The sequence below is a fragment of the Diospyros lotus genome, chromosome 13, assembly GCF_014633365.1.
Source record: "Diospyros lotus cultivar Yz01 chromosome 13, ASM1463336v1, whole genome shotgun sequence".
Taxonomy (NCBI): domain Eukaryota; kingdom Viridiplantae; phylum Streptophyta; class Magnoliopsida; order Ericales; family Ebenaceae; genus Diospyros; species Diospyros lotus.
In genome coordinates this window covers 2,017,819-2,042,440 of record NC_068350.1, presented here as the reverse complement: position 1 = coordinate 2,042,440, position 24,622 = coordinate 2,017,819, and the positions used below count along the sequence as shown (strand labels likewise).

At 34.6% G+C, this 24,622-nt stretch overlaps 3 protein-coding genes across 7 annotated transcripts in view; 1 reads left to right on the top strand and 2 right to left on the bottom strand.

Moving 5' to 3' along the window:
- LOC127789109 (AP-1 complex subunit gamma-2-like) overlaps positions 1-5,919 on the bottom strand; it is a 28,118-nt gene extending 22,199 nt beyond the window's left edge. For 3 of the 4 annotated variants that reach the window (XM_052317894.1, XM_052317895.1, XM_052317897.1), the window contains exons 1-5: positions 5,507-5,919; positions 4,103-4,405; positions 3,809-3,950; positions 2,295-2,468; positions 656-835 (exon numbers count right to left, since the gene is read on the bottom strand). In XM_052317894.1, coding sequence (XP_052173854.1) covers positions 656-835; positions 2,295-2,468; positions 3,809-3,950; positions 4,103-4,405; positions 5,507-5,583 — 876 coding nt within the window. In that variant the 5' untranslated portion in view covers positions 5,584-5,919. The remainder of the gene's footprint in view (positions 1-655; positions 836-2,294; positions 2,469-3,808; positions 3,951-4,102; positions 4,406-5,506) is intronic. The other variant, XM_052317896.1, reaches the window with a different exon arrangement.
- Positions 5,920-8,432: 2,513 nt separating this feature from the next.
- LOC127789182 (uncharacterized) lies at positions 8,433-14,066 on the top strand. Of its 2 annotated transcripts, none has more exons than XM_052317994.1 (6): positions 8,433-8,590; positions 8,667-8,837; positions 10,062-10,223; positions 12,278-12,472; positions 13,227-13,330; positions 13,404-14,066. In XM_052317994.1, exons 1-6 carry the CDS (start codon positions 8,536-8,538, stop codon positions 13,929-13,931), a joined length of 1,215 nt encoding a protein of 404 aa, XP_052173954.1. In that variant the 5' UTR covers positions 8,433-8,535; the 3' UTR covers positions 13,932-14,066. The 2 variants fall into 2 exon arrangements, with proteins under 2 accessions (XP_052173954.1, XP_052173955.1); XM_052317995.1 differs by having other exon boundaries at positions 13,400-13,652.
- A 5,376-nt stretch (positions 14,067-19,442) lies between these two features.
- LOC127787829 (uncharacterized) lies at positions 19,443-23,743 on the bottom strand. The gene is given in 8 exon segments (XM_052315857.1): positions 19,443-19,574; positions 20,138-20,804; positions 21,082-21,170; positions 21,247-21,459; positions 21,856-22,050; positions 22,775-22,951; positions 23,062-23,142; positions 23,330-23,743. Coding segments are annotated over 8 exon segments (1,620 nt in total). The 5' UTR covers positions 23,451-23,743; the 3' UTR covers positions 19,443-19,497.
- Positions 23,744-24,622: the final 879 nt, after the last annotated feature.

Genomic DNA, 24,622 nt, shown 5'->3' with positions numbered 1-24,622 from the left:
CAAAGATCAAGAGACAGATATCTTGACCAAGGCAATGCAGAAACAAGGATTTGAAGTAATAAGAGACAAGTTGGGAATGATAGACATCTATTCACCAGCTTGAGAGGGAGTGTTGGAAAAGACTCCTTGTTCAAGAAGGAGAAGACCTGAGATAATGCAGATTTTATTCAAGATAATATTCTTATTTAATTTAAGTTTGTGTTGTATATTAGATAAAGACCATCACTGCTGTAAATTAGGAGAATATCTAGGAGATTTTGTAGAAATTTTCTGTATATAAGTTTAACACTAGATAATGGAAGATTACGGGAGAAAAGTTGACTTCTTCTACGGTATCTGTTCAATATGGAACACAAAAAAGGCACACTTGCAATAATACAATGCATTTCAAAATATTGCTAATTACAGTAATTTTTTGACTTAGCATATGTAACTGCAGATAAAGGAACCTGGCAGAAGAGGAAATATGGAAAAATAAGAGAAAATGAAAAGAATTAACTAGAAAGGTGCTCCTAAATTCAGCTCACAGAGGACATTAAAGCAAATTGCCAATTCAGGTGGAGATGAATTCTGCTTAACTAAAAGCATGTAAAGATCTTTTAACTAATATAACATGGCTCATAGCAGAAGAAAAAAGTAGGACAAAGCAACTGACCTGAGCAAGGATGTCATTCATACACTCACTGGCATATACATCTCCTTGGCCCAACACACGTAAAAACTTGAGCAATCTGATGTGAAGAAAAGGATCTATTACCCCAGATATGTCATATTCAGGTGAATATGGGCTGTTCATGACATCCTTGAGAGTTTTGACCACACCCTCAGTGCATTTCTACAATCATATAGAAGTATAAATGTTACATTGAAAGTTTGACAAGATAATCATGACTTGACACCCTTGCCTTTTCTCCTTCTATGTGCATTAGAACAGTGTGGTCAAATTATTTCTACAATTTCAAAACCATTCCAACTTAATACCCACACTACTCAAACTAATGGTTGACTAACGGTGAGTATAAAATTTTCCCTTTTTTAATAGTTTAACTATTAAACTGGCTGAAATTTTTACTCATATGAAAATTTGGATTATTTAGCGCTATTACCATCCTAAGACTTACTTATGTCAAAACTGCTTTTGAAAATATTTTTATTTTTTATTTTTACTTCTTCTCTACAACATAACCTATAAATACTTGCCTTTTTTTCCCACAGCTAAGTAACAGAAACATACCAAATTGAAATTGCAGAGGTATCAAATTATTCAAGCACACGATGTGCTAACTTTACATTAAACTTGGTTAAGGATTAGAAGTTTAATGGATTGGGTGGTTTCAAGCACATAGTGGGTTGGTTTGTGTTTTGGGAGGCAGGCAAACCACCCATGGTGGTTTGATTAAAAAAACGCTTCTCAAACTGCCTCTGTAATTTAAATTTGGCATATTCCCATGATTTAGCTGTGAAAAAGGAAGCAAGCATTTATAGGTTTTGTTGTAGAAAAGTAGTAAAAATAAAATATAAAATTATTTCCAAATCAGTTAAAATTCATCTAAAAAAATCAATTTTCATATAAGTAATTCTCAGGATGGTAAAAGTTTAATGCTAAATAATCCAAATTTTCATAAAATTTGGGCCAATTTAATACTTGAACTATGAGTCAACCATTAGTTTGACTAGCAGTGGGTGTTATATTGGGATGGTTCTGAGAGTTTAAGTATTCAACTGACTCCAAAAAAAGTGTAGGCAATAAATTGACCATTAGTGTCTAGCACAGGGGCCAAACTGGGCTTATTGGCCTTTGATTTAAGCATGTTCCACAAGCAAGATTGCCTGGCTAAGATATCAAGTTATTCTTGTGGAGCATGTGACTTGTAGGAGAGAAATATGCCTAAGCACATTAAGTTTCCAGCTTGGACCACCAAGACAAAAGAGGAATACCATGTTTTTTCATCTTGCTAGTTTCTTTAATATTTTTACAACTGAATTTTGGGCCAAGTTCAATCCACATACGTGTACCATATTCTAGTTGTTGAATTGTTAATAACCACCATCTCATCTAAAAAATTAAGTTGTTAGATAGAGGATTAACTTTATTTATTTTTACTCTCAACACATGCCGTCACATGTGGCCAGGCTTCAGTACTTAACTGGTCCAAACACGTACAACTATCTAAATATTGGATTAGCTGTGATTTAAAGCTTAAGTTGTTAGATAAAGGGTTAATTTTATCTTCTACATTTTTTTTACTCTAAACACTAATTACAAAAGCAACATAATGAAATGATCAATTTACCTTTCTAAAATATTGAAGAGCTTCTGCACTGACTTTACATAGATCTGTGCAGAGTTGGAGTCCAGTTAATAGAACTCCATGGTGCTTTTCCTTAAGTAAGGCAGCAGAAGGCTTTATAAAATTTTCTGCCAGGTCGGGGACTTTCTTTACAATCCTTATGGAGCACAATGCTGCCTGCATCACACAGAAAATAAACACAAATATACAAAATATAAAAAGTAGGCCAGTGGACTAAATAGTTGATGATGATGAAAGAAAGAGAATCAAATCAAGCAACAGATTTTCATATGAGTCAACTATATTTAGAAAATGAAGAATGAAAAATGTCAAGCCATCCAGTTGCTATTTTGAGCTTCACTTTCACCAAATAGACACAAAAGATCGTGTATTGCAAATTAAAGGAAATGGAATCAATGATTCACTGGAAAAGAGCAATACACAAGTATCAACCACCTGACTATTTCCCATTATAGGTCTTAGGGGATAAATGATGAAGTGCTAGAAAGAACACAAAAAAAATAAACCAGTTTCCCAGAACAAACATTCATAAAACTAACATTTATTATTATTAGCAAGCAGAGGGCAACCAACACTTTTTTCTAGCCTACACCAAACAAATGAATACCATATAACATGACAAGAATAATATAATAACATCTTTGACATGAAAAGAAAAACAAAAAAATAGTGTACTCAAATGAGTTGTTCTTTCACAAAAAGACTAGGTTTACTATTGGAATTACCTTTTGCAATGAGATGATCTCATCCAATATCAAGAAGTAACAACCCATATTTTGTCATGTTTACTACAACAACAATTAAAAGCCTTAATCCAACTAGGTGGGTTTAGCTACATGAATTCTAGACCTCCAGCCAGCTCTATCCTATGTCATGTTTAATCGCTTCGCACTAAGTTTTCGCGTCTTCCTCTCCTTTTGCTAGAAACTTCCTCCATTTCCTCCACTCAACTCACTTGTCCAAACCATCTTGATTGCATCTCCTGCATTTTATCTTCAATAGATGTCACTCCAATTTTATTACACATAACCTCATTTCTTATTTAATCCTTTCTTAAATGTCATGTTTACTACAGGAAAGGGAAAATTGCTAGGATTAAGAAGATTTTGGATATTAAATTAGGAAGCATCAGGTACAAAGGTCAGATGCTTTGCCCTTCAAGGAATCTTTCCACTTTGCTAATCATGTCAAATGTTTACATATTTGAATTAACAAATCTCCAGACAAGTTCATAAGAAGAAAGCTATAAAAACCATAATAACTTCTAATCCTCAGGAAAAGTGACAGCAAACAACTAAAGACATAATTGAAAGAAGCCAAAAAGAGGCCTAACTTGTGAATGCAAAATGATAGAGAAAAGGTATACCCCATCATAAAAATTTCAGCCACCAAACACTTTGCAAAGAATTTCAAACATATAAATCCAAATTTATACACAACCAGTGATAAAATTATTGGCACACACACATAAAAAGGAAACTATTATAAAGACTTACTTTCTTCCGAATATTCGGATCACGAAATTGCAGCAGTTTTTCAACTTCTGGTGCAAGATCACGGGCCATTTCTTCAGAACCTATGTTCCCCAAAGCACACAGAGCTAGTCCCACAATATATGTGTTGGACTGATAAAGATCTCTGTGTACAAATTAAGGTTATTGAGTGTCAAACTAAACCAGTATTAAGGGTATATTTATGATACACCAACTCATCTAGGATTAAGAGGAATAAGAAAGCCAAGTAATAATTAAATCAAAAAAATAAAAGAAGTATTCTCGTAGGCTGGATACCGCTTCAACGAGTTTGTGACCAACATCAGTACTTCCTGTCTTTCATCAAGAAGCAACATGAGTCCAAGATACCCTATCCTCTTCTCAGGGAATCCATCAGATGCAATTAACTTCAGGCATTCCATTTGACCAAAATGGGTGGGGTAACCGAGCATGTGAATGAACATTAGCTTTGCCATATTACGGTGCCTACACCGTTCATCATTTTCACCAACTGCTTCACGAATTGCAGCACATTCTTTTCTTACAACAGCCCGTTCCTCTGCTGCGGTTTTGCAATCACGTATGGCCCGAATCATGTCCCTGCATACAAAAAGTAACTACATTTCCACGTGACTGAATAAAAATTTTCAAGTTAAAGCCATGCAAGCTTCTCTGCTGAATTTAACATACCAAGTTTCTCCCCCCATGCCCAAAAGGGCCAGCCCTTGACTTTAATCACATCAGACCTAACATACTAAATTGATATGCTCTTGTGCTACATGTAGTACAGAAGCTGGTAGATTAAGTCTCATGGTTGGGAAAACTGCAGATCAGACACAATCCTTCCAGCGATTTCCAGTTGAGAAATACAAAGGATCCTTTGAAGTTCAAGAATATATTATTCAATGATATTTGTTTCATTGCAAGATGAATGAGTGGCAATGTTCAATCTGTTTCTTGCAAGTCCGTAGCATTTGTCTAGAATATAGATGGGGTAGAAAAGAGGAGGATGAAGTTCAAAGCTGTGACAGACACATAGAGAAGTGAAGAAGCATGCAAAAACAAAAGCCAATTCTAGGAAAATAATCAGTTAACTGCAGATGGAGATTTATGCAACTCTTAAGGAGATGCAAACCAAAAACAAAATACCAAATGGCTGATATAATTTCTCTTTCTTCTCTTATGCAATTTTTGGATGAGCCATATACGCTTGCAGATTTATAGGTTCCTTTGTCCTTTCCTTCTCCTTCTTTTGGCTGATAGAGTTTGCTTCATTTACATTTGTGCTTCCATTTGGTGATATTTTACTTATCGGGAGAGTAGAAAAAATGTCCCAAGACTATCAACAGTAACCTGTTAAAAATACACTGTCGTGGTCAAATTAAATTTATGAAGGCATCTTCTCTTCCTGCTCTATGATGACATAATGCCTTGTTTGTGCTCTACATTAAGGGAAGCTCAAAACCTCTGTTCACTTCTACTTTGCACCATAAGAATGTTTTACTAAGTATCGATTCACCAGTTCCTTTTACTTTTTCATCGAGTCGCAAGTTGTTCTTTTCGAACATTGTCGAGATAGCCGTCCCTCAAATATTCAACCACTTAGGTTACAAAATTGGCCTTTCACCTCAAAGCTTTCGTGCTTGATCTCGAGCTCGCATACAAACAAGAAGGAGCGGCATTGAATGTTTGAGCGCTTACCTGAGACGCGTACCGGACGAGAAGGCATTGACTATGGGGTCCATATGGAAGGTCCGTGACACCTCCGCCAGATCCATCTTTGACGGCGAAGGAAACCTCGATCAATCACAAGACAGCGCCAATTTGTGAAGAAGATACGTACACGTACATATGTATATATGCGTGCGAAGCTGAGAATTCAGATCCAGAGAGTTGAAATGGAAGGAGCGGACTGGGAATGGCGGAGCAAGCTGGAAAATGGAAGAGGAAGGGAAAGAAAATTACAGACTAGATGAACAATGCGTGATGATTGTGCACAATGTGTGTGCATGTAACCGGCTTCGAATGCTTCAAACGCATCTGCTTCCACTTCCGGTGGGGTGCGCGCCCAGTGTGTCTGTACACCGCCAACGAAATGGCCCTCGCGTCTTGCCAATTCCTAATGCTATTTGCACAACCATTTCTTAACACTGTTTTGGCAGCTTAAAATATTATTAATTTAAAATTAAATAAATTAGAGACGTGACATGTATTATATAGTTGGAAAAAATAAAAGGCTAAAGAGCATATTTATGTCTCTAAATTATTTTAAATTTATTGTGATTTTTAACGTGTCCTTAAACTTAAGCCAAAAGTATATTAATATCATTAAATTTTTATGATCTTTCTCTTATAAAACTTTAAACTTGTTATAATTTCAAAGGTACTCTAAAATTATGTAAAATCACTTATTTAAACATCTGAATAATAAATAATATGCACGATCTTTGACATTGTAGTTTTTTGGCATCTATTAAACTCTTTAATTTTTTAGCATCTTTTATATTTCTGGCATCTTTTCAATTTCCTATCTCTCTCTTACGACATTTTATCAATTCATTTTATTTATCTAGTGTCTCCTTAATTTTTTATATTTCTTTAGTTACGTTTCATCTCACTTGACATCTTATTTGGCTCCATCTCCTTCAGTTGTGTGTCTTGCAATAAATACTACCCCATCTTTAATCCTCTTAAACGATGAGATAATCATTGATTCAAGCACATTAGTGATTGTCTAATCCAATCAACCTACATAGCCCAATTGAAGGAAACTTAAAGATGCCATAAATAGATGATATGCAACCAAAGAGATAAATGGAGCTAATGAGATGCCAAAAATTGTCACTATGTCAATGCGCACATGCGTATGACTTATAAATTAGGTATTTAAATGAGTGATTTTACACAAATATTTAAATGAATAATTTTAAATCATAAAAAGTTCAGGAGCATAAATAAATATGCTTTTGACCTAAGTTTATGACCATATTTTTTATGACCATATTTGAAATTATAAAAAGTTTAAGGTTCTACTATAAAAAAAATAAAAAATTGTTCATGAGCATAAATATGTTTTTGGTATTGGAAAAAAAAAATTATAATGTGATGTTTGATAGTTATAATTTATTTTTATTTTTTATTATAATTTAAACAATTTAAGTTTTAGTGCAATGTAAAATTGTTTCACTCCCAAATTAGGAGACGTGGGTTTTTAAACTTATTATTTTTTGTATGTATATAAAAATATAAAATATAAATATTATATTGAAATTTGAATATCATAACAATTTACTTTTCTTGTATTCTGACTTAAATTTTCAAATTTTCAATTAAGGGGAGAGAGTTTTATTTATTTTTAATTAATTACAAAGGTGTGCAATTAATTGTTGATTTGGGTACTTTAAAAATATTTTCTAAATTAAATTATTAGTGACCATTTGGCTACTTCTTAAATCATAATCAATCATCATGTCTTTTAAATAACCCAACCCATAGTTAACAGTTTTAACGATTTAAGAAATATAAGAAACATAATTACTAAAGTTTATAATAGATATTTAATAAAATTAAAACAATAAAATATCAAAAATCACAAAACACATGAAATTACAAATTAAAAGACACAACCACGTGTGAGCAATCAAGTTGTCGTAACCATTAAGAATTAATAGTTATAGGAATATTTTGAATTTTAATTAAATGATATAGATAATTAATTTAAATAATGTTATTGATACACCTTTATGTACACCTTAAGCCACACAAAGGTATGTCAATGACAAAAATATCCCTCAAGAGGCAGGTGAGGCCAGGGATATTTTAGTCATAATATCCCATTGTGTAGCTCAAGATGTACAAAAATGATGTAGATTTAGCATAATTCAATTAATTTTACATATTGATTATCAAATTGAAATCGACTTTCATTGTTAGTTTTTTTTCACAATCCAAATTGCCGTCGACTTCCTGCCTCATAAAATTGTGATTGGGCAATTTGGTTTGAACAGTTTTTTTTTTTTTCTCCACACCCTAATTAAATATCTAAATAAAAAGAATTATCTTTACCTAAATTTTGTAATTAGTAAATACTACTTAGAACATTTAAAAGTAACACTCTTATATTAATATATTATATTATCTAGACCAAATTTATATTTTTGTCAATGTACTTTCATATTTTTTTCATATGGCCATCCAAATTTTTATTTATTTTGAGTATATAGTTAAAATTAATTTTTATTTTTTTTCACATTATTACTTGAGATTTCTGTTATTTCAATTACTGTACTGAATTTGTATTTTTAAATTAATTTAATTATATAATTTTTATGTAAAAAAATATAAAGTAAGATGATAAAATGCTTGTTAAATTTAGTTTATATTAAAATATAATTGTTAAATTAATTTAAAAATATAGATATAAAAATGTAATTAAAATAATAAAAAATTGAAGTTGTTAGGTGAAAAAATATTAAAATATATAGATTAAATTAATTAAAAATTATAATTAATAAGTGTAATTAAAATGATAAAAAATATAGAGATAAAAATATGAATTTATTAAATATAAATATACAATATAACAATAATAATAATAATAATAAGTCTCACAAAAAATAACCTCCAAATAGGATTTCCGAATATTCGTCTACTCTTCTCTTCCTAAGGGAAGGACTTCGGGGCAGAACTTGACGCTTCACCGAGCGAGCAAGCAAGCGCTTTACCAATTCATGGCCTCTCCCGTCGCGTTCTTCGTCGCCCTCTTCATCCTCTTCAACTTTCACGGTGGGTAAGCTTTGCATTTCTCCATAGATACCCAAAAATGTCCCTAAAGATTCCCCCAAATTTGATGTATTTGCAGTTAGCGCCGACATATTATTCGAAGATGGCTACACAGTGAGCACGATCCTCGACGGCCACAAGAGCAAGTTGTTCCCTCACTCGATCCTCCCTCAGTTCGGATCGTCCGATCTCATCGTTCTGGATTCAGTCAACAGCGCCTTCTACACCGTCTCTTTTACTTCATCCCAAGGTGCCTCACACACACACACACACACACACACACTATATATATATATATTTATGTGTAAATAAACATATATGGCCACGCCTGATGAATATTCCCCCCTTGGGTAAATGGGTAAGTTTGGATTTTAAATGATTTCTGTATAGAAGAAGCAAGTCCAATCCCTCGTCCTACCCACTAAGCATTAATTATTAGTTTAGGGTCGGTTTCGAATTCAAGGTTTAAGCCAGTTATATGCCAACTTTCTTCCGCTATACCTAGGTGTCATGCACCAGACCAGCAGTTACTTTTGCTATGCTTCAAAGGCAACGTCGTTAGGCCTTTCACCCTAAAACTAGATAAACTCATGGTGGATCACCATGTGGAATTTAGAATTTACAGAGAAACAGAGTACAGGAAAAGAAAAGAAGAGGGAAGAGGAAGATCTTCGATTGCATTGAATGTTGTACAAAGAAGAGCTAACTACTACTAACTAACATGTTGAATCTCAACCACAGATGGCTTTTGACAGCAGCAAATGCTGCTAATCCAAGCCGTAGATGTAAAATAGCTGCAAGTAGACTTAGGTACCAACTTAACCAACTGAGACTAAGCTAATTACCGTGAAGATACTTCATTGTCAACAATCCCCTCTCAATTTAAACTTGAGTTAAATCTGTAAGTTCAAAGTTGAACAGAGTTGCTGAAATCGATCCCTACATCTGTCCCTAAAGTGATGAAGGGAAGAGAGAGGTTGCTCTTGGGGGACTTGAACATGAGGCCTTTCCGTGGAAACTTCACCTCTCATCCTTCTTGGTCTACCACTCCAGTGGTACATGAAATCTCGAATGTGTTTGAGCATGTGAGTATTAGTTTTGCATGTGGATCAGGTTATAAATTTGCTGTATGTATCTATAGATAAACAAATATATGATGTTTGAATTGTACTTTTATATTTATTAGATACGTAGTTACATATATGAATATTTGAATGTATTTGTGGTTGTATGCATTTATTCACGCACATGTCTATTTCTATATCTAAAATAAATATAAGATCATTTTCTAAAATATACTGTAAATATATATTTCTACACACCCACACTCACGTTTGTTTATCTATGGGCATATGAATGTTGGAGTTTATTTTGTGATTGTATAGAGAAAAACACTCTGTTTATGTTTATATATGATTTTCAAATATATAAACGTACACACGCTTGTCTGCTGGTTTCTGTTCTGTTCTTGCAGAGAGTGAGATTGAGCAGTTATTGGACAATGGTTCTGGATTCTCAGATGGTGATTTGGCCACTGCACAGTTTGGCAAGCCAAAAAGTTTTGCACTTGATTTCAATGGGAATATATATGTTGCAGACCAAAATAACAATGCCATAAGAAAGATAAGCAAGTCAGGTATCATCACGTGAATGCTCAATTTGAATTACTATCATACTCTAATTGCAGTGAATTTTTATTTTTAAGTGTTTCATTTTTGTTTGGATTAAATGTGAGTGCAAGGAAGTTATGCTACAAGGTTAAGTTTGACAGTTTACTTTTTTTTAAAAAATAAATTAATTGATATATTCAACTACAGCCTTTAGAAATTGGATGATATTTTTGTCACAGGACTATAATGTAAATAAGGAGGTTACTAAGGTAGAGGGATAGAGGGTACTATTGTAATATAGAATAGATTCGTAGTTAGAGCACATGGGTCTAATTCAAATGTAACCCAAATGTTGGCGCCAAGGCTTGGTAAATATAAACCAACCTTCGCGGCCAGGAGAAGCATCCATTGAGAATTCAATTGATTCATTTTTCCCTCTCAGCTTCTCAATCTCTCTCTCTCTCTCTCTATATATATATATATGTATATTTCTCTCTCTATCTCCCTGTTCTTCCTTCTTTCCTTCTGATCTATCAGTTCCCGCGCAAGTCTCACTGAATTGTGAGAGAACTCTCTGTTGTCAGAATAAGATTCTGACAATTTTTTATTCTCATGCAAGAAATTTTATAATGCTATTGGAGATACTGATTTTTATTGATCCGAAGATGCTAATAGATGGAGAAAAACCCAAAGACAATCTGCAGGATCTCTTCTTTTTATTTGGTAACTGTCCGCTAGGATAATTACATGCAAGGAACATTGAGTTTGGCATTTGTAAGACCAATGTTATTGCAATTATAGAAGAAGATGAAAGCTTAGGTCTTAGGATGTGGGTTGTGTTTGTAAATTGAGAATTTGTTTGCTTTTTTAATGTATAGTCAAACATCTAACCAGATTCTACTGGTTTGGATAGTGCTTCTCCCCACCCTCATGCTCTAAAACATGTTTGAATCAGGCCCTTATCTGTATTTAATTCATTTACCTAACACTAGTCAATATAAATATATCCCACATGACATCTTTTCAATTCTATGGTAATAGCTGTTTTTTTTTTTTTTTTTCGTTTTTCGTTTATCACCTAGCCCTACAGTATCACGTAAACAATTGATAGCATCCTCTTCCTTGCCTTCTCATTGTGTGTGTGTGTGTGCCGGGGGGGGGGGGGGCGCTAAGTACAACCAAAATGCTTTGATCTGCTTGTTGCTGGAACTAGGGAAGACATTTTGCATGACTTTTTATACGGAGAAGTTGTTTGTTGCATCTGCAATTACCCATTCAAAATTAAAACAAGTATAAACATTGAGATATAGGTATAAGGTATTGTTGTCAAACTTATAAGTCAACTCATACGAGTTTATGAGTCACGTAGCTTTAAATGAGTCAACTCGCGTATAAACTCATATTTTCATAGAATCGGAGTTGACTTGCGATTCAATACTATAAACTCGGTAAACTCGGATACTTATGAGAATTTACATTATATATAAATTAATATTTGAAATTTTGATTATGGATGAATGATGACAAAAGATGAACTTAATATTTAGAAATTTCATGTTATTTAGTATTTTTAAATTAATAGATGAGTTTATTTTGAAATAGGTACATGTATTTTATTTATAAGGAATACAGTTATAAATAGTAATAATCATGTTATTAAGCAATATTAATTAATTTCTTTTATAAAATTATGTCATTCTGAACATATATTTACATACATTAAAGAGTATTTTTAATTGTTTCTAAAATTTTACGATTTTACTATCCGAACTTACGATTCGATTTTATGGACCCTTCTTCGATCCCATCGAGTTTAATGACCTTGATAAGGTTTATTTGAAAATTTGTTAAAACAAGTACATAAATGGGCAACCCATTGCCATCCCTAGACATTTGTGTTTTATGTGGTGCTATTTGAATCTCATCTAAGATACCATTTTAATTGCTTCATTCACTGAACCAATTTACTATACATTGTGTTTTCTGTAGTGCTGTTTGAATCACATCCGATATACTATCTTAATTGCCTCACCTTATTTTTATCTTGTAACTTTTAGTTCTCATCATTGATGCACTTTAGGTGTTACCACAATTGCTGGGGGAGGTTCAAGAATGGGTCATAAAGATGGACCAGGAAGAAATACATCATTCTCTGCTGATTTTGAGCTTGCTTTCGTTCCTGCAAGATGTGCTTTAATGATCTGTGATCGTGGTCATAACTTGATCCGCCAGATTAACCTGAAGCCCCAGGATTGTTCAAGAGGTTCTCAATCTGGTAAGTTTTCTATGTGTATTATGTGATTGTAACATATATTTCAAAAACAAATACAGGAAGAAGAAATGAAAAGATAGAACACTAAATTTATCATATTGAAAAGGGTTAGGAGAGGGATCACTGAAGGCATTCCTTTTAGGCTACATTTTTAACACACATTGTCCTATTGTAGTTTGTGAAACTATTATTGTTTTACTAGGATACTTGATGCTTGATGTCAATATTTCTCAATCATATATTTTTGGTGGCGGATGTTAGTTGCCCAACCATTTTGGCTGAATAATGGTAGAAGTCATGACTGATAACGGTGTCATCAATTATGTGTCGCATCCTCATTGAAGGAGGTTAAGAAAATCATGTGTCATTGTCTCATCTGCCTAGCACCTCTTCAAATGAGAATGCGACACATGACTGATGACGTCAGTTATGACTCCTAGCATTACTCATTTGGGCTTGAGTGGTTTTAGACCCTTTTTGGATTGTACTCAATCCTGTATTCCTTGTTAACTCTCTCTCTCTATCTCTCAATTGTTACTTCTTTACCCTAAAACTTAACCAACATATTTATGCCAGTATGACTATTTAGGTATCTTATCAGCGACAAAGATTGCTTCTTAAGCCATCTCTAAGTTGCTGAAAGATGTATGCTTGCCTGTGAAACAGAAGGATCTTTCTAAATTTTGGAGGTTGGCTATGCCTTTGAATTGTTAGGAGATTAAAACATTACTAATTTGAACATAAAATATCTCCTCAGGACTGGCAGGAGCACCAGTTTGGGCTTGGGCTTTGGTTCTGGGAATTTCTTGCTTGATTGGCTTGATAATTGGGTTTGCAGTTCGTCCTTATATATATCCACATGTAAGTCTCCCCATTTCTGTTGGTGTACTGTGCTAGAGGTGTTACATGTTGTCTAACCAAACTTTATAGACAGGAAAGTTCCAAACGACTTTACTTCAACGCGACATGGAAGCACTGCCTAATCAGTCAGGGGAGACAAGTACTGATGTTCTGCTTCGACATCAGAAGCGCAGTTGCTAGCTCAAGACTCTATGCCTTTTCGAGGAGGTTTATTATGCTAAGCTTATCTCATCTATCTCTAATGTATCTATCTCTAATGTTTAAGATAGGAACACTAGAACCCCAAGCCTCATGTAAGAAAAGTGTATCTTTGTTAGATTCTGAGCCTCTAGGAAGCGAAGCAATATCTGAGTCGCAGATATTTGCCGAACAGTTGAAGGATTTGTTAACTTCAGAGGCAGAGATGGAATTAGCAAACCCTACTGTCAAAACCTTAGAGCAAGAAGATGAAAATGAGCAAAGAGATGATGTTTGCTCTAATGGCAATCCTAGGATAGATAACATGATACAGGCCAACATCATGGGTTTTGCTAGGCAGGCTAAAAGAGCTCCACTTGAGGAGTCCTTTGGGACTGTTTCAGGCTTAGTTAAGAGGAGATGAGAAACCAAAGAAGCTGTCTCTTGACACTTAACGTTCCTACCACTCTAAATTTATTGTGTAATGGCCTTAAACTGATGTAACGTCTCTACCACCCTAAACTTATTGGGGCTTTTATGTTAATGGATGTGTTTTGCACTTTTTTCCTCAGCAAAAAGGGTACGTTTGGAAACCAAGGGATATTTGTGTGTAGAAAGAGTAGGTCCAATCCCTCACTCCACTTAAGAGTTAGGCTTAGTGGGGTCAATTTGTGCGAAGCAACTCGCCTCTCCACTTAGGTGCCATCCAAAAAACTAGGGTTGTAATTGAATCGAGTCGAGCCGAGCTTCGCTGAGCTAAGGCTTGGCTCAAAAGCCAATTTATAGGCTTGAGCTCAATTCAAGCCTTAAAGTTTGGCTTGAGCTCGTGTTCGCGAGCTTGGGCTCGTCAAAATCTATTATTTTGCTTAGGGTTGCAAATGAAACAAGCCATTCATGAGTGGCTCGGTGTTCGATTCAACAAAAATTCGTTTAAGTTTGTTCGTTAAGATAAACGAGTTTGAGCATAATTTTGAGGCTTGATTTGTAAACGAACTGAGTGTAAGCTCATTAAAACTCGCGAACATATTCGATTATAGGTTTGTGAATGCTAATAAATTTAATTAGAGGCTCATAAACATGATTAATTAGAAGTTCACAAATAATTCGTGAACAAGTTCGTTTATAAATATATTTATTTGTAATTTTATAAATGTATTATTTAACATAAAATTATGAAACTTTAAATTGTTATAATAATATAATTAAATTGAATATGTTTTAAATTATTTAAAATATTAATTTAATAATTTAACATAATATCTATATATATAATATAACAAATTAGATTTAAGCAAAATAACATATTTTGACGAGTTTGAGTCCAAGCTCGAGCTTGATCTCGTGTCGAGTTTTCTAGCTTAGGCTCATCAGCAGGCGCTTGAGCTCGAGCCTAGAAATTAGCTCGTAAGTCGAGTTTGAGCTTAGCTCGGCTTTAACTCGATTCAATTGTAATTCTAATTTTGTTCAAACTTAATTTACTATTTGTTTATAAATTGAGTTTTAAAATTAATCTTAAATTCGGATTATTTACCTTAACGAACGATCTTTTATCGAGCGGTTTGATAAAAGAGCGGCTCGTGAACGTCTCGACTTATATGTGACATTATAAGAAACCTGCAATACCATGTTAATGGATATGTTTTAAATTGATTTCCTCTGTCTACCCCCTTGGATATTAGGTTGATTTCAATGTTAAAAGGGCACCGCCATCTGTCATTAGAGAACTTCTATTGGTATATTATTGGCATTTTCTTGTGGAAATGATATACACAAGAAAATTATTAGAATGACAAGGCAGTGGCCTTTTTATGATTATGCCATTAAGGATGATGTGATGGTGGTATTTTCTTAATTTTAACTAATTTTCATAGATGTTCTATTTTATTAATATAATAATAGTCATTTTAATGGCATAATAATTTAAGATAATTTTTATTCACATGTCATTGCTTTTATTGCTAATGCATTAGAAAGTTTCAAGTAAATCAGCACTGGTATGGCATTAAAAGCCTGAAATCTTCCAAGTACAAGGGGAGTGCTCTCTCGAAGCTCTCTTCTTCATTGATCTCTGGCTGTCTATTCTGAATCCAAAGTCATCCCAACACTACTGTTTATAGTGATCTGTTTATATTCATCTCGACACTTATAAAATGGAGAGTCTCATGTGTGTCGTGAATGTCACATTTTATTTATTTATTGTTATTATTTTGGTTGTTTGATGTAGTAGTGCTATTCATATGATTCTGCAGAGTCTGCAAGCTCAAATAGTGGGTCTTACATGGTTTATTGTTCACTTTGCAAAGTGAATGTTATGGATCAATATAGTATAATTATAAAAATGACTAATCATGAAATAATTCAATCCTTCTTGAGAATTTACAATTTTATTCAATTTTGATAACTAGGCTCAAATTGATTTAATTTTGTGTAATTTTATTTAATAAATAAAATTAATTTAAAAAGTGTGATCATATTGATGCCAATTTGGCATATTAAGTGTTATATAATAATAATATTTATGAAATTTATATTTTTAAGAAAAAAAAAAAGTATAACTTATTGTACATAATTTATTTTTTTTAATGTTATATATATTTTTCTTTTTTGCTGCTTATATATACATGTAAATTTTATATATATTATTATTATATGACACTTGATATATATTATACTCTTTATAAATTGATTTTATATATTAGATAAAGTTGTATTCAATTGAATCAATTTGGATTTAATTGTTAAAATTTTAAAATTATATAAAAATTTGTAAATATAGTGGTAGATAGAGATTTCTAATTAGTTAAAAATTCATATAATAACATTTAGGGCATGTTTGATTGGTCATTTTTTTTTTTTATAAAAAATGGTCATTTTTCACCTAAATTTCAGTTTTTAGAGTGTTTGATTGATCAATTTTTTTTATGAAAAATGTTTTTCATATTGTAGTCACGTAACCCTCAATTCTCACTTTTATTGAAATTTATTTTCCCCGGGGGGGTTGGATCTCATTTTTCATGTAACCACATAACTGTTTTCTCTTCCACCACCGCCCCACCAACGGTGAGCAATGAAGATCGACCATTAGCGATGGGCAGTAAGGATGGCAACGGTAGCGATGGGGGGAGGCAGGGAGAAAAATTGGGTTTGAGAGGAAGGAGGGGGGGGGGGGGGGAAGAGAGATGGGTAGCGAAACTTGCCGTGAAGGTTTTGAAAGTGAGTTGGTCTTTCCATGGTGGCACCTCCTTAGAGTCGAAAATTCGGTCGACGAACGCCTTATCGACCTCATCTCCTTCCTCTGACGTCTTCTTATTCTCCAGGTCCTAATGGGAAAAGGGAGCGATGGCGACGATAGGAGAAGGTAGGTTCTCTAGGTCTCGTGTTGCTAGATCTCTTCATTCTCCAAAAATGGGGGGAGGTAGGGAGAAGAACTAGGTTTGGGAGGCAGATGGAGAAGGCAAGAGGAGACGGGGGTGGGATGGGTTTGGGGAGAAAATTACATAGAAATTAGAATTGTAATCAAACACTTTTAATTGATAATTTTTATGTAAATAATTTTTAGGTAATTGAATTGTCTAGAACTTATTTTTTTTCTATGCAAGTTCCATACTTCAATCAAACGCACCCTTAGATTTGAGAATTCAAATTTGATTATCTGTTATAAGAATAAGAAAAAAAATTGAGAAAAATAAAGAAATTCTTTTTATTGAAGGTGTTTCTATTTTATCATATTCATTTTTACTTTACCTTCTTGGAGTTCATTCTTGGAGAAATTTTGTTTAAATTAATTTGGTATATTTCTTACAATTTACTTATTTTATGATCTCATTTGAAAATTATATAAAAATAATTTTTATTTAATATAATTATTTGTCCTAGTATTTTACGATGAAGAAGCACTCATTTCTTGTACAAATTGTGTTTGATATCGTATGATTTCATTCTGCAAGAACTCTGAATCATTCTCGTAAAGCTCATATTGTTCATCATAAATGATCTTTTGGCCTCAAAATGACTTGGACGGACTAATAATTATAAATGATTTGCTTGTCTCGAAATCATTTGAACTAATAGAGAAATCCTAATTTATTGAGCCTTTAGATTTAATCAAATAGAAAGCCCAAAGAATGTCATATTTTAAAAGCCTAAACTATGTGATTAAATAAATTCTTCTCTATCTGTCTTTATCTATTGCGGGTCAAGGGCTCTTTTTTTTTTTTTTGTAAAATGCTTTTGAAGAAAATATATATTTTTTTATCTTTTAGTGTTTGATTGATAAAAATTAAAAAATATTTTATCTCAAATGATGTGAAGTTACTTATCAATTTAAAATTCGTAACCCATTTTTTTATTTACACTAAAATGAATAATTTTTTTTTGTCAAAAGACTCGAAACATCTTTATATATATATATAAATAAATACATACATATGCATACACATATACATGCATATACACACATACATATATATTCATGATTCATATATATAATGTAAATGAACACCCCCTCCCCAAAAAAAAAAAAAAGATAAAAAATAAATACAATCAAACAAACAGAGTCTTGTGTTGTCAAATAATTATGGTCCAAATTATTAGTCTAATAAAATTATTTGCCATCAGAGAAGAGATCCGAAATGCCCATCTGTATGTGTCTTGTTTGGCTGACCCTGGAAATAATTTAAAGCCAACAGGGAGTGATATATGCTGACTGTCACATGTGCAACCATGCTTAGATCCTTACAGATGGGGCATTGGCTTACAATTCTGATCTAAAAGGGCAGCCGAGTTCAAGAGATTCGGAGAGCTCATGTCACGTGCCTTGCTCCTGACATGGGATTATTCAAACTCCACAGAAGAATCAAGATCAAGAATGTATGTCCCACTTGCATTTAATTTGGCAATCCAGAATGAATGATACTCCATCCCAGATCTTGAGTTAAATACTTATAACTATGGCCACATGCTAAGCAGCCACTGATATTGGGTAAGTGGGACATTTGTCAACGACCCAACATACTGCCTTTTAATTTAAGAGGAAGGACATCCCGGAAAACCCTTATTTAGGAACGCCACCCCCCCCCCCCAACACACACACACACCAAAAAATAAATAAATGAATAACTTTAAACCCATGAACCATATGGTGGTGAAAAACTCGAGCTTGGGTGGTACAAGCTACCTACCTTGGTTGGTACAAGCTATGATGCACGGAATGTTTGAGATTGTCATTTTGATATTTTTAAATTATTTATATAATTTAAAAAATATTTCAAAATCATTTCATAATATTAAAAAATATCAAAAATGTGATTCCAAGTTAAAAATCTCTTTCCATCCACGAAGAGTGTAGAGAAGATATTTTTCATCGCTAACTCGAAATTTTTAATTTTTTAAAAAATTTATTGTAAAATTTATGTTTATTTTTATATTAAATAACTATTTTTTATATTAAAAAATATATTTATAAAAAATTCCTATATTTTTTTTAAACTAAAGACATACTCAACCCCTTCACCCTTCACCATTTTCCTCTCTTAACTTAATCAATGATCTATTAACCCCTTCAACTTTTAATTTTGAATATATTACATACTTTAACTATAAATTTTGTAACAATAGCATTATGTGTGAATTACACACACAGTCTGATATGAGCCCCACATTGATTAGGAGAAAAAGGTCATTTGCTGTTGCAAGAGAGGAAAAGGTCGGCGGCCAAAGGCAGACGACGCGACAGACCACCATCACAAACGATCGAGAAGGAAGACGACACCACCCACGCCGTTGCTGACTGACCTCCGTCGCCGCACCGCTACTTGTTCAGCCCAATCGACGTCCATCGCTCAGATCTAGCTGCGACCCACCTCTTACGTCGCCTCTCGACCCCAATCGATGCCATCGCCCAGATTTGCTTGAGACCAACCTCCCACGCCACTGGCCCAGATCTGTTCGCTCACGCCTGGTCGTTGCTATCGACAGCCCCCCAACCTTGGTCAACGCCTCTGATACTGCTGGTGACCATCGACAGAGAGAATGAGAGCGAGAGAGAGGTCGCCGGAGACAAAAAAGTCTAGGAAAGAGGAAAAAGGAAATGATGTATTACACGCACCTCAACCGTGTATTAAAAGTTGAGAGGCTAATAGGTCATTGTTTAAGTTAAGAGGATCAAATGATTAAATAGTGAAAGATGAGGGGACTAGATATGTCTTTAGCTTTTTTTTATTTACCCGTGGTGCCAATTTCTCATTTTCTTGCAACTTAAGGTACAAGAGTGAATGTTTTGCATCTTTATGTTTCAACCTTGTTTGATTGCCGAAAGAAAGAGAGGTAAAGGAGGAACAAAATCTCCTCAGGATATATATATATATATATATCTATATATATATGACACCAAGAGAACAACATCCCATCAATTCTAAATGCACCTTCTGGCACTGCAAATTTTCTCAAGACTACCATTCTTTGGCTGCCCAGGAGCACCAGTTTGGGTATTCCCACAAACACGCATCCCTTCAAAATGATATTTTGCTTACAGCCATGCCCTATACAAGCACAGCTATGGCTGGAACTGGAATGACTTCTTTCTCTTAATTGCCTAGAGAACTTATGTATGTGATCAATAGCCATGAGTACCTTTCGAGTTCATCCAGGAGCGCATGCTCCGGTAGTCAGGAAAAGGGTTGCTGTGATCCAGATGCTTGATCACCATGGCTTCGCGTCGCCCATCCTGCTCCTGGACTGCCCCGAACACGACCTCATCGGTTTTCTCAAAGCTTTGCTCATAATAGGTTTGTGGGGTAGATGAATGATACCGATGCTGGTGTTGCTGTTTCTGGGGGGGCGGCGGCTGCTGCTGCTGCTGGTGGTGGTGGTGGTAGAGATCTCCATCCCATTCACTGTAAAAGGCACGACTTTGTCGAAGCTGTTGCATTTTCTCAGCATCCTTCGACATGAACGCGTAGGTTTTGCGAGGGGTAGGGGTCCGGGTTTCTATAGAAGGGGGCTCATCTTCATCTGGTATCACGAAGCTTTCTTGCACTGGCCAAGAATTTGATAGCTTCTGCTGTTGGCCTTGGTACTGGAAGCTTACTGTCTTCTTTCTAAACCCGGGGATTATTCCTCCAAAGATTTCTGCAAATGAAGCCCCGGCATTGACAAGAAGTTTGCCAAGAGACCCAAAGAAGCCCTCTTCTTGCTTCTCATTATCGTCTTCAGTAGGAATTAATGGCGGCCTCACTGAAGATTTCATAGACTTCTGATATGGACTCGGTGGAAAGCTCTGTTTCCATGTTGTCTCATCCTTCAAGAGCAAAAGATGAGAGGGAAATAAATGTCTTAGATTGATAATAGCTACGACAATACAAACATTGTAGAAAGCCAAACTCTCACTGGAAACAAATGATTTTATTATCCACATTTCTGAAGAGGCTTTCTCCTGCTATGGTACGAGTAAGAAAGTTGTAGAACTTCCCCTGGACCTATTTACAATATTCTAAACACAGCAAGTGCAAAAGGACCAGCTTTAAAATGTTTTATGGAACTAAACCATATGAGTGAGACCAGGTTGAGTAACTTACATTTGTGGGAGACACTAGAGTCCCGACCCTTCGTTGCAGTAATGCCAGCATGTAACCAAAGAAACCAGCTGCTACAAGCACTGCAATACCTGCAGGAAGGTCTAAGATCTTGTAAATCTGTGAAACAAAACATACTAACATATAAACTCAGCCAGACAAATTTACCAAGAGGGAAACCACTTCCGTATTGGTAAGCACAGTCGTCAAAATGGAGTTGAATTTCCCGGATCGCCTGGTTTCCTCTGTCTATGACAAGGAGGGAGCAACTGCTTCCCATATAAACCACATCAAAATCATTTGAAAACTTTGCATCCTCACTCGGTCCATCAACATGCCCCCCTCCTCGGCTCCATTTACCTCCTGCTATCGTTGTGACCCCTAAACAGAAAAATTGAACATTTTACACATTCTGATGTTTCACATTGCAGGTTTTCAAGATTCAGAGGCAACAAAAGGTATGGTTGTCACAGAGTTCTTACTACTACCAGAAATATGATAATGACAGCCAATAATACCATGGTTATAAAAGATAATCATCACCGTATAATTTTAGAAGATAGTGGTGGGGGGGTAAAAAAATTCCAGTGTCAGGCTGATGGCAACAAATAATCGCAAGACTTAATCTCACTAGGTAGGGTCAACTATATTGATTCTAGATCTCTAATAATTTATATATCCATGGGTATATCCTCTGTAAAGCTATTATATCTTACGCTGTGAGGATTAAGACGACCCCAACAAATAAAAAAAACAATTGTAGCAATTATGATTTACCTGTGTCACTTATTTTCCTGATTGCCATATTCATGGTATCAGCAATATAAATGTTTCCTCTGTCATCCACTGTAAGCCCCTTTGGGTGATTCATCCTTGCCTCCCTGGTTTTCCCATCTACATGTCCAGATAATCCTTCAGCAGATCCAGCAACCAGCCGTGGCGGCTATCTGCAGTTTGTTCAAAATTTTCTGACTTCATAAAGACAGTGCAATATAAAGTTCAAATCGATCAAAAAGACAGAAGGGAATGGAATTTGATGGAAAAGGCGCTTTCCTAGGGTATATAATTGTCCTTGGAGCATTTCAGCATGAGCTAGAAAGGGGGATGATAACCAAACTTGCATGCATAAGGATAATGCAATTGGGGAAGGGCATATGCAACCTCCTCGATGCCAATTCCAACACGAAACAAATAGCATATAACTTCATGGCAACATTGAGATGAAGAAGAGAAAAACAAATACAAGAAGCACGAGTCTCAAAATCCCACCAGGTGGAGTGGGTCACATGAACTCTAGATCTCCAACCATCTCAAGAAGAGCTGAGCAAATAATAATAATAATAAAAAAAATGATGCCCCAGAAAACCAATTAAAACTTGGAAGGTTGAATGTACTACACATAATGCAAAAGTTCCAGTACTATGTCATGGTGATGAACTAAGATTTCGCTTTCAGAAGATTACATACGACAAATGGTCAGCAACATAAATCTAAAAACATGCAAAACTCCAAACAGCCAATTCACTTTTGGAGTCTGGATTGGAGCTATGGCCGTGGACAAACAAATCAAAACCCAATAAATATGTGACATCAAACCGAAGATAAGGTGCAAAATCAAGAAATTAAGAATACAAATTCAACAAAATGAGACCAACCCGGAAAAGCATTAAGTGTCACTGAAACAAAACCCACTTACACTGAGACAGAGGGGAAGACATCTTGTAGATGTTACTGTTAGCAGAGTCCAAAACCAGAAGCTCCCCATTGGGCAACACCTCCACAGAATGAGGCTCAATCCCAACCTTACTGCCATCAAAGACAGTCTCAACCGTATACCCACTCTCAAACTTCATCATCGGGCGGCCAGTGATTGCTGAACACCAGAATTACATAAACCCAGCACACCATATCAAAATCACCAAATCAAGATAATGGAGACACAAAAATCTAGAACAAAAAAATGAAATGAATGAAGATCTGAACCTGTTTTGGTAGTGGCTTTGAGTGACCAAACCCATTTCATCAGGACAGAGGCAGCATTTGAGAGAAACCCACTGACAATCTCTGCAAGGAAAGAGTAGATATCGTTGAGAAAATTTTGACGGGATTTCTGTACACCGTAGCTTTGAACGCGATAAATCGCTATTTTTAAGGTGTTAATTGCCCTCACTAGAAATGCTGCAAAGGTAATGGCAAGACACCTCCAAGATTTATTATGGAAGTCATGAAATCAGATAGAAGACTGAAGTACCAAAGTTGAAATGGGTTAAATTACTCATTGCAGGGGGAGGAGCGGCTTGAGCTGACGAAAACAAGAGCACGAGGGCGAGGTACAGCAGGAGCACATTCTTCTTATTTCCCATTGCTGGCATTTTCTCGAGAAAGTGTGAGAAAAGTTGGGTAGTAGAGAGATTCAAGCTGCCCACATTGCATGAAACCCTAATTCAAAAGTGGGAAGGAAGAGGAGGAGGACGAGGAGGAAGCAGAGGAGAGTGTGGTTTTATGGGTTTTTGGTTTTCACTGAGAGAGAAAAATTAATGGGTTTTTGAAGAGTGAGAAAGTGATTGGCAAGCCAGAAAAAGGATGGAAAGAAAGAGACAAGGGAAAGGAGAAAAGGGGGAGAGAAAAAGGAGGAAAAGCAAGAGGGACCAGTGGATGGCAGTGTGGTGTTTTGGGGGGGGGGGGGGGGGGAGAGAATCATATGCTGTGACTTTATTTGTGAATTTCATTCAAACAATGGAAAAAGAAAGAAATGAAACTGTTTGATGAGCCAGCATTGAAGAATTGACATTTGCCACCATGTAATAGCCCCCTTAAATTCAAGAAAGTGCTTAACCATTGCACTCATGTTAGAAATTGACTCAATTACAACACGATTTTAAGGTGCCTTTGATTAGGGGTGAAAAGTGGGGGCAAATTTTAATTTTTTAAAATTTCAATTCTCACCCCACCTATTAAAAATTTTAATTTTTTGATTTCAAGAAAAAAATTTATTTTTTAAACTCAGATAAAATTCAAATTCTATAAAATTAAAAAATTTATTTGATAATTTTTTTAAAAATTTAAATAAAAAATAAATTTCACTCTCATTATTATTCACTCTTATCAAATATACCCTTAATCATTCAGCATATGACTGGGCCTATACAGTGAGTGAGTGTACCTAAATACTTTTTAAATTCAATCTCATCCTCACTCTGTATTTCTTCTTCTTCTTCACACCTGGCCATTTTAAATGGGCTGTTCCCCACTGACATTTCGTTCTTTGTTTGCATCATCACTGCTTGCGCCACCCTTTGATGAGGGTCAAATTGATATTTTTGTTCATATTTTTATTTTTTTTATAGTTATTCAAATTTTTTATTATTTTAATTATATTTATTTATGTATCTATATTTCTTAGTTAATTTAATTTTTATATTTTTTTTATGTGTTCACTTGATTAATTTTTTATTATTTCGATTACATTCATATAGTTGTAATTTTAAATTAATTTAATTTTAATATTAAAAAAAATAAATTAACTCATCTCACTTTATTTTTA